This window comes from Symphalangus syndactylus, chromosome 4, assembly GCF_028878055.3.
Source record: "Symphalangus syndactylus isolate Jambi chromosome 4, NHGRI_mSymSyn1-v2.1_pri, whole genome shotgun sequence".
Classification (NCBI taxonomy): domain Eukaryota; kingdom Metazoa; phylum Chordata; class Mammalia; order Primates; family Hylobatidae; genus Symphalangus; species Symphalangus syndactylus.
This window is the reverse complement of record NC_072426.2, coordinates 59,069,641-59,083,288: the sequence shown is the minus strand read 5'-3', so window position 1 is coordinate 59,083,288 and position 13,648 is coordinate 59,069,641. Positions and strand designations below refer to the sequence as shown.

The 13,648-nt window shown below is 33.1% G+C and overlaps 1 protein-coding gene across 1 annotated transcript in view; it reads right to left on the bottom strand.

Moving 5' to 3' along the window:
• The window catches only part of LOC129480695 (bifunctional heparan sulfate N-deacetylase/N-sulfotransferase 4), a 276,129-nt gene that overhangs the window by 41,926 nt on the left and 220,555 nt on the right, over positions 1–13,648 (bottom strand). The window contains exon 7 of the mRNA XM_055274737.2: positions 1,860–2,042. Within this exon, the coding sequence (XP_055130712.1) occupies positions 1,860–2,042 (183 nt within the window). The remainder of the gene's footprint in view (positions 1–1,859; positions 2,043–13,648) is intronic.

The following is a 13,648-nucleotide window of genomic DNA, read 5'->3' as shown; positions in this document are numbered from 1 at the left end:
TTATGCAAAATTACAATTATCAGCACTTGCAAATTTTATATATATATACATATTTCTTATATCTTCCAAGAATGATAAAATTTCTTAAAGAATAATCCCATATTTTAATTTCTAATTTCCATTTATACCCCTAATCCACCAGCACCGTATTCTATATTTAACAAACATTCAATCAATACTTAGAATCATCATGTTGCCCAAATCATATTGGACCTGGCATATCTCTGATTGTATTTATTTTTTAAGAAAAGTGTCACTGATATCCAAACATATTAATAAATACAATTCTTTATCTTAAAAAGTTCAAATAATATCAAGAAATTTAGTTCCTCATTGAAAAAAAAAATTTCCTTTTTTCTACAGATAGAGGAAGAGTAGACCTGGAGGCCATTGAAGGATTCTTTCTATGCAAGCTGTCTAAAATCTTTGTTAATTTGTCTGATTTTTATTATTATTATACCATAAATATTATAGATATATTTTATATAAACATTTGTGACAAAAGAATTGATTTACCATCAATAATTTATTAATTTTATAAAAGTATGTGAGATCTTTTGAATAACCACCATTTGTGGGAAATATGCTTTGTCTTTATACAATTGTATTTTGTGTGTTGACATATGCTCATAATACTTATGCTTCTATCTATTTACCTGTCTTTCTAAATTACATATCAAATGGTAGATGGTCAAGTAACTTATTGGAATGGTAAATAGAATGTGTAGTTCAATGTAAACACAAATGGTAAAAAGCTGCTTAATAAATCATCAGAATATAACATGACATATTATAGCAGTCAGTTTTAAAACACATTTTTGAAACGTATGATAGTGAATAATGAGAAATCTCTGCACTGGCTTTGAGAAAAAATGTATTTTGGTCTTTGCATGCCCTAGAACATCTAGCCTTACCTTACACATAACAGATGGACAATGAACATGTGTTGGATGTATTTCTGACAATGTAGACAGAGAGTGTCATGTAATATGATTTATGGAATAAAGAGAAACAAATAGTCTTGACGAGAGGGAGAGAGGATGACAAAAGGTCTGTTTCACAGTAATTTCTCATTAATGGTGATGCTACTTTCCAGCCGACTGCTTGGCAGGGGACTATCTGATCTGCTCTCTGCAGCCAGCCTATTGATTTTGTGGGTCGATGTAATCTGATGCATAAAGAGGCAAGAAAATGGGAGGCAGCATTTTCCTAGATAACTGCCAAGAAGCAGATAGTTTACATTTGATGCATCCAGGCTAAGTGGCCCCACATGAAGTTGAATTATTAGTAAAGCAATCCTGACACTGACAATTCTCTTTTTCAGTAGGTCTAATGTTAGTGAAAGATCTGTTAGATTTAAAGAAAAGCAAAGGTATGCTTGAGAGGTTAACTCTATATGGATACAAGGTAAAAATTGCTTTTCCTTTCTTATATACACAATGATGTACATATACATATCGAAGCCTAATTATAAGTCTTAGATTCCAGTGGCTCTAGGTTTTTATTTCTCTAGATGTCTACTGTCTAACCGTTTTACTGCTAGTTAGTGCTCACACTGCATGCAAGTTAAAATGATTAGCTTGGAGAAGACATCAACAATAAAACAACATCTTCAAAGCAAAAATGTTAAACCAACCAAGCAACCAACCAAACAAAAACCCAGAAAAGCAAGCGAAAAATGCAAACAATTCATAAAATAAGCAAAAACTGTTGAGGAAGAGGATAAAAGTATTGTATAAAAGAGGATTTTGTGTTAAATTCCAGTTTTAATATTTCTAGCAGAGTGTCTAACACAAATTATACACTCACAAGTTGCTAGTTTCTTTCCTTCCGCCCCAGGAGAGAATGTTAAATGTTACCTGCCATAGAGGGTCTTTCTGCTCAGGGAAGAGCTGAAAATACTTGTGGGCCAGTTGCACTGGAGGCAGAGTTTGCAATTTCAGGTTGGTCCAGCTCTGCACAAAGTTGGCCAAGTTCACAAAGGTATATAACCCTAGGCGGTCATTTCCATAGTTTGATAAATGGGTCATGAAAATGCTGATCTGAAAGATAAATAAAAATGACCACAAAAATATCATATGCTTAAGCTCAAAAGTAGCAGTACAAGCCCCAGGCAGCACCTCACCTCATCTTGGAATTTCACAAGAAGTACAATGATCTTTTTAAGTGGAAAGCCACACATTTAATTGTAATCTCAAAATAACACTTAAACTCACTTTTAAAATTGAAATTGAAATTGAGAGTGTCATTTCCTCACTGTTCTTCAGAAGTACAGTGTTACTTTGCATATCAGTTTTGCTTATTGTGGAGCCAATATCATCAAACTTCAATCTAGTAACTTTCAGACTAGTGAAGAACCAATGTTAGACAAGTTCTAAAATTAAACAATTTTTCTGGAACTTTTCTGGTGTAGATATGTGTACAGGTTGAAATAGAATCAGATTCAAGAAAACGTGTTTCTTTGTGGTCTAATTAAACGAATTTTATTTCAGTAGATGTAAATGTTTGCACAGAAACTGATTGCATTTAGCCAGAAACTTTTCCCCACTCATTAATCCTTTTACAACTTTTCATACCACAATATTAACTCTAAAAATATCATGGCATTTCAGTGTTGTTCTTTTGTGTATCATAGACAAAGAAAAAGTGAAATTAGATTAATTGGTATTGAAAGAGCAATCAAAAATTCAAATGTTATTACAAACATAATCTAATATTTAGTTCATTAGGCATTGCAGCAGGGATTTTTAAAAAATACTAAATAGAAGAGAAATTGCAAAATTCTGATTTAAATTGCAGAGATTGTTTACACAACTCGTAAAAAAGAGAGTTCATCACTTTGTGACAAGTATAATTTTGTACTTGTTTCTCAATTTCATGATATTTTCCAATTTAATTATCTTAAAAATTCATTTCACTATTTACCGTATTGATCTGTATTGTAAATGTTTTATAACAACCCAAATATTATAATGAAATAATTTATTAACTTTATTAGAAATATAAGGCTAATATAAGGTTATAAATAATAATATTAGAATAAATGTAACATCTGAAGCTGAACAGAAAAATAATATAGAACAAAAGTCAAGTGTCTCATGGCTAATATTTGTATGGAAACTCGCTGACACCTTTTTAAGGGTTTATGTTTCTTGGTGTGGTTATTTGGAAATAAAATGGGTTTGCAGAACTATTCCAATGTTAATTTTATTGACACCTGGTTAGATATTAGCCATGCAATAAAGACTATATGCAGACCTTCCATTCCCATGATCTAATATGTCACTGGATAACTGTAAATGTCTAAAGAGGAGGCCTTTTGTCTTAGAAAATAATAGAAGCATTATCTTGTACCAGAATTTAGAAAATCTACTCTGGCAAGCCACTGTAAGTTAAAACCCCACTATAGGTTAAAAACACCTAAACGTTAGTTGATAAAATGGTTTTACTTGAGATTCATATGGAATCATTTAAACAAACACAGGCATATATGTCACTGGTCAATGTTACACTGACCAATCTGATAGATATCAGTTTGTTGTTTGAATGCCCTTTTCATTGTGGAAAAGACATTCTCTATTATGTGTCATACTAGAATACTGAAAAAAATATCTGAAGAAAACCTACTATAATTAAAAAGTCACACCTCATCATGGTTGAAGGTAGAGAAGAGAATGTGGCTTTAATGTCTCTAACTCACATAAAATCTTACCTAAAATTCATATCGTGTTTGCTTACTATGTACTAAGCAGGATTCTAAGCCCTTTACATATATGAAATAATTAAATCCTCTCAATGCTCTTACAGATAACTGCTGTTATTGTCCCCTTTTACAGATGAAAAAAAAAGAAGCACAGAGCAGTTAAGTAACTTGTTCAAGTTCTACATCTAGTCAGTGGCAGAGCAGGAATTTAAACCCAGGCAGCCAGATTCCCAATTCTGACATATAATATAACTGAAACCTTCACCAAAACATATATATATACATTGAGTTTGACATCCATCATTTTTTTTCCTTTTGCCCTTTTCAACAACAACAAAAAAGCAAGACAAAGAACATATTTTTGTAGAAGGTAGTAGAAAACTATGTAAGTATTATCCCGGGAGCTGAAAGTTTTTATTTTTCTTTTTAAATTGGAATGAAAAAAGAAAAAATATTTTGGAAACCTTAAATGAAAGCTTTTAAGACAATGAATCATAGCATCTGAGAAGAATATTACTAATAGACTGCAAATTTATCTTTGAAGACAATATCACTCATCATATTTCTAGTCCATTTTTTATCCCTGGAGTATATTCAAATCTTTTATTTGAAACATCAAAAAAGACTATAGATATTTTAAAAATATTATTTATTTGATATACCTAGGTAGAAATTTAAGTTAAACCCCTTAAATTTAAGTTAAACCACTTAATCTCTTTAAAGTTAAACCTCTAAATATTAGTTGACAATGATTTTAATTGAGATTCATATGGAATCTCAAGTAAAATTTAAATCATTTAAAAATTTTAAATGATTCCATGTGAAGGTCAAGTAAAATCATTATATCAACTAATATTTAGGGGTTTAACTTAAATTTCTACCTAGATAAATTGTATAAACATAACACTGTCCAATGTCCCAATCTCTCACTCTTGAATTCTTTTATCTCAAATAGAAAGTTCCCTCTTGGCAGGACTTAGTTACAGAGTCTCTGTAACATAGCATGGTATCAGTAGTTGATGACCATATAATTGCAATTGTTGTCATAAGAACTTCTTTATAATCACCACAAAATAATATGCATTCGATCCTAATAAGTATGCATTTATCTCATGTCACTACTGTAATTAAGAAATAAGATGGTGTAAGTAGCATGCTTCAGGATAATTACGGTTTCCCAGGACCGAAAATAGTATGAAAAATCAGGCTGCAGGCTAAATGCCTGAAGAAAGATAATAATGTCCTAGAAATCTACCACCTGCCCTCTTAGCGTTGTTATTTTAAGAAGGAATTGTAAGGCACCTGTGAGAGTCTGAAGTCTGACAAAATTGTAAATAAGAATATTACTTTGAGAGTATCGTAAAGAGTATTTTTATATCATAAGCAGATGTATATTATCATTTTATAAGAGTATTAATATAGGCTTTTAAAAGATTTTTGCAGCAGACTGGTTCTAAGTCATTTTTCCAGAACATTCTTAGGAGGATAAGCTTAGTTTGATGAAAAAAAAGTGTAAAACTGAATGCAGGGCAAATGGAAAATCTGTCTTTGGAAGAAAGCAGAGTCTGGAGATAGTGGTTCTAAGCTGAGGCATGCTGCTGCATTTAAATTTTCCTTTACTGAGAATAAAAACAAGCACCCTGTCCATATTGGTTGTAATCACTGTTGTATGGGGCAACATGTGCATATGCCTTACTGGTTAGAAACAAATTAGTGCTGGTATATGGTCAATTGGTTGCACTTTAAGAAAAACAATTCTGCAAGCACAGCTTAACTGTGCATATCTGGCTTGCTAAAATCACCTATTGTGCAGACACAGCATTTTAGTTTTAGCATTTCTGGGCAAATGGCTTCTTTAAACAAACAAAATAAAACCTATTTCAGAGAGTATAGGTGTATAAGACAAATTAAAAATGGATGTTGTTGAGGCATAAATAAGAGAATTCAAAAGATATGTGGTATGAGATAGTAGCAAATAATTTTTCATAGACTTATGTTGCTACTATTTTTTACTGTTTATCTTGTTTTTTATACATTTATTTTGATTATTATTTTCTTACTGCATACTAAAAATAATCTTTCTCAATAGTGTACTCCCAAAAGTATCATCTGGGGAAAGTATGACAGTACTACATGGATAAAAATGGTTTATATATACAACCCACTGAACCTTGAAATATTGCAGCTCAGAGATATGCATTGATTCAAACAAGCAGAGCTTTATCTTTCATATGAAAAGGACAGGAAAGGACATCTTGTTCAATGGATGAATTGAAGAGTAAGATGTTCAGTAAGTGCTAATTTCAGTAGGCCAATTGCAGCAGGCCTTCCAAGAGGACACCAAGGTCTGGGTGCCATTGCTTCTGCCATCAAGCACTCTGGGCTGCCTTTATCTTGTTGTTGGCACTTCTACCTATGTTTCTCCCTCAACTCTCAAGGCTCTCAACTTCATTATAACCAAAGATAAAACAAGTCTAAACTTTCTTATCTGTTGTAAAAATATACAAGCAAGCTTATGGGCACGTTCATAGTCTATTCATTAGAAACATAAGCAGTTTTTCATTAACCTGATTGTCAGATACAATACATATACTCAAAATATGGGAAGACATTATCTATGGAATAAATCTGTTTAATGATGTATCTAAAGTTCAAGGAAAAAGGAAGCTTTATGTATCAAAATGTATAAATCTTGATAATAGGGAATTGAGTAAATATAATTGAACTTTATGGAGAATCCTTAACTGTGGATAAACACACTGTCATAGTGACAAATGGAATGGTGGTAAATAAATTAGGCAACTGGTTATCCCTCTGAATATTTAATTGCAAATTATACAATTAATTGTTTTTTGTAACATTTTATTTTTGTCTTATGAAGCTGCTAATATCCAAAATATAAGAAGAGAAGAAAAAAGGGAAGAACAAAATAAAAGTGAGGGGCCTTATTTTATCCACAAAATGAAGCATTACTCTCCAGGTTGAGTTAGAATATTTTCACTGCCAAGATCAGAATAGTTTCCTTGCTTTTCCTACTTGTATGACAAATAGAATGGTATTGTAAACTGTATGATCATGAATATTAGTAGCCAGAATATATTATACAGCATTTTTAAATTGAAATTAAAAATCATTTTTAGAGCATACATTTTTAGTTAAAGTACACATTGAATATTTGGATATTTAGTCCTGTGCCTTACAGTGCCTTTAAAAGTCAAATCATTTATAGAATAGTCAGATATTTGGTTCCTAAGAAAAAAATGCACAATCACAAACACAGAATGAAACAACGGCTTTGCAGAGCAAGAAGAGAGGCACCCTGTTTTAGGGCAGCTTGCTTTGTGCTCATGCTGCAGCACAGTATTTTTCAAGATAGGCATTAAATATTAGCAGTCAGTTTCCATTTTTGCCTCTGTGGCTCTGACAGTGTGCCCCTTTTCAGAATAGTTCATTGTGTTTAAAAATACGTCCATTAGCTTGTTAAATTATTGATTATGCTTTTAGTTCTCATAAAACGTGAAGATAGATGGAATATAGGGAAATACATCCCTGATGGCTCATCTGATGGGCTTTGGCATTGTACTCACATTTTTCTTATAAAAGATAATTTTGTGTCTTTATTTTATTCTAAAAATAGTCTGGAACCATACAAGGGATATTAAGAGTCAGACTAGGCTTAACATTACTAATAGTGCCAATAACACTTCTTGATTTAAACACACATAACTATTGATAATAATTGTAGGCAACCCAGTCTTAGGCAACTCTTCAGGCCTGGACAACTCATAACATGGTAAATGTCAACATCTATGTTCTTAGATATCAAAAGTAAGGAAAGTTTGTCCAAACCTAATATAACTATATTAATCTTTTGCTCAATCTAAAAATGGTTCTCAGCTTGGAGTCTACTATTTAGATAAGTCATTTTGTTTTTTTAAAAATGAAACATTACAATGAATCATTGATTAATGATTGATCTTAACATATTATGTTGTTGAATGTTAATGTTAATTTACTTACATAACTTTACAAAGTGGTTTTATGTGCACTTTTGTTGTGTTACTAGGAACTAAGAAACTGTCTTATTTATGAGAAAAGGAAATGAGGATCAAGGGTTTCAGGTGGCCTGTCTGAGGTTATATAGGGAATTCTAGCAAATCCAGCATTCAAAGTAGTCAACAAGCGGGTTGTACACTTAATGATTTGTTAAGAGAGTAGTTCCTATGTTAAGTGTTATTAACACACACGCGAGCACGCGTGCAAGTCTGGGCATAGGAATTCAGAATCAGTATTCTTTCTTATTCCATGGTTCTCCCAGAACTTTGGTAACAAATTCATCAAACTTCTATTTTCTGCTTCATCTTCTTCTATTATTTTATTTACCTGGTAAATTTTATTTATAACAACCCTATATTGCAACTAATGATATTTCTTCATAAGCTTTTCCTAGAATGGATTAAATCTAAAATATCACTTACATATTTTTACTTTTTTGGAAATGAAAATGAAATTTGATATTTCAATATGTATATCTATGCACACCCTTGCATTTCAGCTGATTACTGACTCTAGACACTTCAAGATAATAAGTACTGAAGAGAAAAATGATTGTTTCACTTGGAAAGATTTTAATTCTCTTGCAACACTAAAAATAGATGCCAAGTTTTTTCACAATGGAACACAATAATAGATTTCCATTAAGAAATGTGTTCTATAAATAAAAAGTAACTCTGATCTTCCAATTTCAAAGAGACACATTTTATTAATTTAGGTAGATGTTTCAAGATTTATTCCTCTAAGAACTACACTTAGAAGGAGAAATAGGCCGGGCGCAGTGGTTCACGCCTGTAATCCCAGCACTTTGGGAGGCTGGGCGGGCAGATCACACGAGGTAAGGAGTTTGAGACCAGCCTGGCCAAACCTGTGAAATCCCGTCTCTACTACAAATACAAAAAGTAGCCAGGCCTGGTGACTGGCGCCTGTATTCCCAACTACTCAGGAGGCTGAGGCAGAAGAATTGCTTGAACCCTGGAGGCAGAGTTTGCAGTGAGCTGAGATTATGCCACTGCATTCCAGCCAAAAAATGAGAAGTAAGAGAAAGAGGAGAGGAAAAAAAAATAAAGAAGGAAAGAAAATGGAAGAAATAAAGAAAGAAAGGAAGAAGAGAAAAGAAAGAGAAAAGAAATGAAAGGAAAAAGGAAAGGAGAAAAAGAAGCAAAGAAAAGCTCCAGAATCAAACACATCTCACCATGTGTAGGTCAGATGAGTAGTAAAAAGGTTAGGCTACTAAAAATTGTTTAGTTCATGTCTTTAAATCTCCACTTACAATAAACTTCAGTTATTGATCTTCCCACTCAGTCTACTTCCCTAAGCACAGGAGCTCTATTGCTCCACGTGACTTTCAATGCGGTTTCGTATAAGATGTGCATCACCACAAGCATTTATAATTAGTCACTATTCCTAGTTGATATTTTAACATCCCGTACCCTTGACCGTTAAAAGGAAATCTTTTTTTGGGTGTGTGAAAATCTAAGTTTTTGGTTATTAATTTGGAGCAGGCTTCATGAAGAAAATAATAGTAATTAAAGGGTTAACAAGTAAAAAAGAGTATCGATTAAAATATCCCAGGAGTTTGTATTTAAGAAGTCTGAAAATATAAAAAAAATCAGATTGCTATAATATTCATATTGTTTTGATTTGCACACAATGGAACAATACAAACATGAAATTTGGAATTAGAATGCCTACGCTTGAGAACTGGCTCTTCGTTAGTGTATGAACTAACTTCTCTGAATCTCAGACATCTCCATGGCTAAATGAAAACAATAATTTAGTTTACAGGTTTGTTGTGATGCCCAAATGAGTCGAGGTATGCCAAAACTTTTTATAAAACGAAAAACATTGTATATTATCACCATGGATATTCAGTTAAAATAAATTTAGAATAATTAATATATCAAATATAATTTAACTTATTTTATTTATATCTAATGGATACTATCTTTTGCAAGCAAAGCCAGTGTTTCTTTGTTCCTCTGCTATCATCTGTATATACCAAGGCCTATGATAATATAATTTCTGGTTAAACCAGAAAATTTTGGATACATGTATACCAGAGTGAAAATGACTAACTTTGATACCTAATAAATGAAACTCTTTTGTAGTCTTTATGTTATTTTTAAGTTTTATTTTATTTTTAATTGATAAATAATAATTGTATATATTTATGAAGTACAATGTGAAGTTTTTGATACATCATTGTGGAATGATCATATAAAGCTAATTAGCATATCCATTACCTCAAATATTTACCTTTCTTTGTGATGAGTACATTTAAAATCTTCTTTTAGCTATTTTGAAATATATAATACATTATTATTTGCTATAATCCCCAGGCTGTGCAATAGGACACTAAAACTTAACCCTAATAAATGCAAGTTTTATCCATCAGAATAACCTCTGACAGCTGCAGTTAAAAATCAATATAGGAAGAGATTGTTAAATGGAATCCTTTGTTTCATTTTCAAAAGTTCAATTAGTAGAATTGAGAAGCAGACACCACTCAAGGGTAATATGATGAGGTGATGTCTTGTTTTGCTCCTCCTCTACACACCTAAATCAAAGAGCACCCCCATCCCTCTTCCCCATTCTCTTGCCCTTCAGGCCACTCACTACCTGACATATTATGTATTTGTTTGGGTATTTATTGGCTATTCCCTCAGTCTCACGTTACATTTTAATCTCTTGAATACAGGGACTCTGGTGCTGTTGTTTACTGCTGTATCTTCAATGTGTAGTAAAATACCTGGCACATAATAGGTATGCAAAAAATATTTATTGAATGAACAAATAAATCCTTGATAACATACACTTCTTTGCCAGTAGAAAATATGGAGTAATTTAATAGTTTTCCATTTATTCCCCAAGGTCTGAAAACACGAGGGGAAAAACAAAACACTATCCTAAAACCCTGAAAACAGCTGGCATTTAACAGGATACAATGAATTGTTAAATTACATTTTTTATTTGTGTTTTCCATTTCCATTATCAGACTAAATGCAACTGAAGTTCCATTCTGCATCTGATTATTTACCAGTGTCCCAGTTTTTCAGTCATAATATTTGGTTAGTGCATTATTAACAAATCAGAACTGTTTTGATTCAAGACCGGCTAGAGTGTAAACACTGATATTCCTGAATAGAGAAGTTGGGCAGTGACTTCGTCAAAGCAGCAGTAAATAGGGCAGCTGTTCTAACTGAGAACAGAAGGCTCCTGCTATATTTCAGTGAGCAGGCACTTTACTCTCCGTTTTTCTTGTACGTTAATAAAGTCTTAGTCATTAAAAGGCAACACATGCTCACAACCGTATAGTTGTTGCTTATATCTGTGTTTTGTTTTCTTTTAGTAGGCAAGTCGGAACTGAGATTTTAGATGTCCTGGCAATTACATTTTAGAATACCCTGATTTTCAACAAAGATCTCCCAATTTTACATGATGGGAGACAACCAAAGCTGCTTTCCATCTGAGTTATTTACCATTACTCTTTTTAAGAGATTAAATCTCCCTTTCAACCATGTTGCAATGATGCCACATAAAAGTCACTGAAGTGCAAATTCATAACCCCAGGAATAATAATGGGCAGTTCAGCCATGGGGTGGAGAAAACATGTCCATTAGTAATCAGTGTAAGCTTCACTGACAGCCTCAAATAGAGTTCAACAGTTTTCAATGAAGAAAATAATGTCACATTTAGTTATTCAAGCAATCAACCAACTGAGAAACATATGTTAATGCTTAATAAGTGCCTGGCAGTCTATTAAAAACTAGAGATATAATACTAAATACATTATCCACAGTTTTTGCCTAAAGATGCTTAGGGTCAAATGGGAATATAAAAAAGAGAACAGCAGATTACGATACAATGTGAAATGGAAATTCTGTTGTTCTATAATATCACACAGCTGCTTGGGGCAGGGCACTGATCTAAGACTTGCAGATGTCTTCTTGAAAGAGAAACATGGGAACTAAGGTCTGAAGGATGAGTAGAGAATCTTCACGTGAGACAATGGGTTGGAGTAGGAGCGGGACTGAGATTATGTGTTAGACAGAAACGCATAGTGAAAAGCAATTGGTAACACAGTGCCTTCTAGAAACTAAAAGTTATACAATGTGGTTCATGAAAGGAAAAGAAAGAGACCAGCTCATATAAATCTTTTAAACTGTTGAGGGCTTGGACTTTAATCCTAAGAGCCATAAGGAACCACTGAAGGATTTTGAGAAGGAAGGGATCATAGTCAGATATGCATTTTACAAATTCTTAGATCCTGAGTGTCTTATGAAGAAGAGTGAAGACTGGAGGTGGGGAGTCATTTAGAAGGTGGCTGTAGGTGTATGATTGAGAGGTGATGACTACTTGAACAGTGACAATGGGAAAGGAGAGAAATTAAATAGATTCAAAATATGTTAAGATATTGAATCTCTAATGATCTGTGTTTGATTTGACGTCAGGGATGAAGAAAAGGAAGGATCAAAGGTATACTCAGGTTTCTGGCTTAGCTGACTGGAGAGATACTGGAGCAATTTCACCTAAATAGAGAACAATAAAGGGATGAATGAAACAAAAGACTGAGAGGAACAGAAACCTCAAAATAGTGACCATCAGGAACCACACAGTGAGCTAACAAGGGAGTATAGAAGCATGCTGCGGCTCCTCTGAGGGCCCAGGTGAGCCCATATAAATTTATACAGCCTCTAATCTGCATGCTCTCCTCCAGCAGTACACCAATGAGAAGCCAGTTATAGGTCTGGAGGGAGCAGACAGCTGAATTCCTCTAGCCTTGAGTATTTGCCAAATAAATAGAATGAAAGAGCAGTGGCATAAGAGATATGTTTGTAATGATTGAAAGATAGGAATTGAAATGATCTCTCAATATGTTTTCTCTAAATTAGTAACAGTTTCTAAAATAGATTTTTATAATATTTTAAACAACTCACTTTATGGCTACATGTAAATCATACTAAAATATGTTTACATATTGAAATGTACATTTTAAAGTTTCTACCAAAGTGCATTAGGAAGCATTGACAATTACTTAGACATTTTTTTTTTTAATTCTACAGAACTCATATACTTTCTACTCCCTCAAATGTCAAGGGAGTATTCTGATAAGTGACAACAGTGAAGAAAGGGATATGCAGTGTGTTGTTTTAAAAGAAGAAAAAAAGGATCAAAATTTTCTCACACATGTTTACTCTCTTCCCTCTCCTACTAATTATTTAGAAGGATTTTTTTTTTTTTTTTTAGTTTTTAGTTTTCCTCTGGATCAAACTTAGCTTTTCATGACAAAATACGTGAATTTCTTTCTTGTAGGTCAGGGTGACACTAGGGAAAGTATCTTCACTGGAGTTATTTTGCAAACAAGAAGATTCGCATCAAAGTAAGAAATCTCAAAGAGTAAGAGGCTTTATGACATGTGGGCCTTAAGGGGGCAAAAGGAGTTGAATATACTTGTGCAACAGGATATGGGTAGAAAACATCATTGCTATGATTCCTGAAGAACCACATAGGCCTCCCTGAGAAGTGCAGCATTCGAATGCCGACCACACTGGACACATACTTAGTGAGCTGGTGTTAACTACTCAGTCAGTTATTTACAAATAGACTCAACAAGGCCAGGGAACAAATTAGTGAGCTTGAAGAGAGGTAAAGAGAAGCTTCCCAAACTAAAGTACAAAGAGAAAAAAAATAATGAGGAAGAGAAATAAGCATACAAGAACTGAGGGGCAATATCAAAAGTTGTAATATATCTGTAATGCCAGAATAGGAAAAAAGAGAGTGGAGCAGAAGAAAATTTAAAGTAATGACAGCTGAAATATTCTAAAATTAATGACATAAAGCATATCACAAATCTAGGAAGCTCAGGGAACACCAAGCAGGATAAGTACC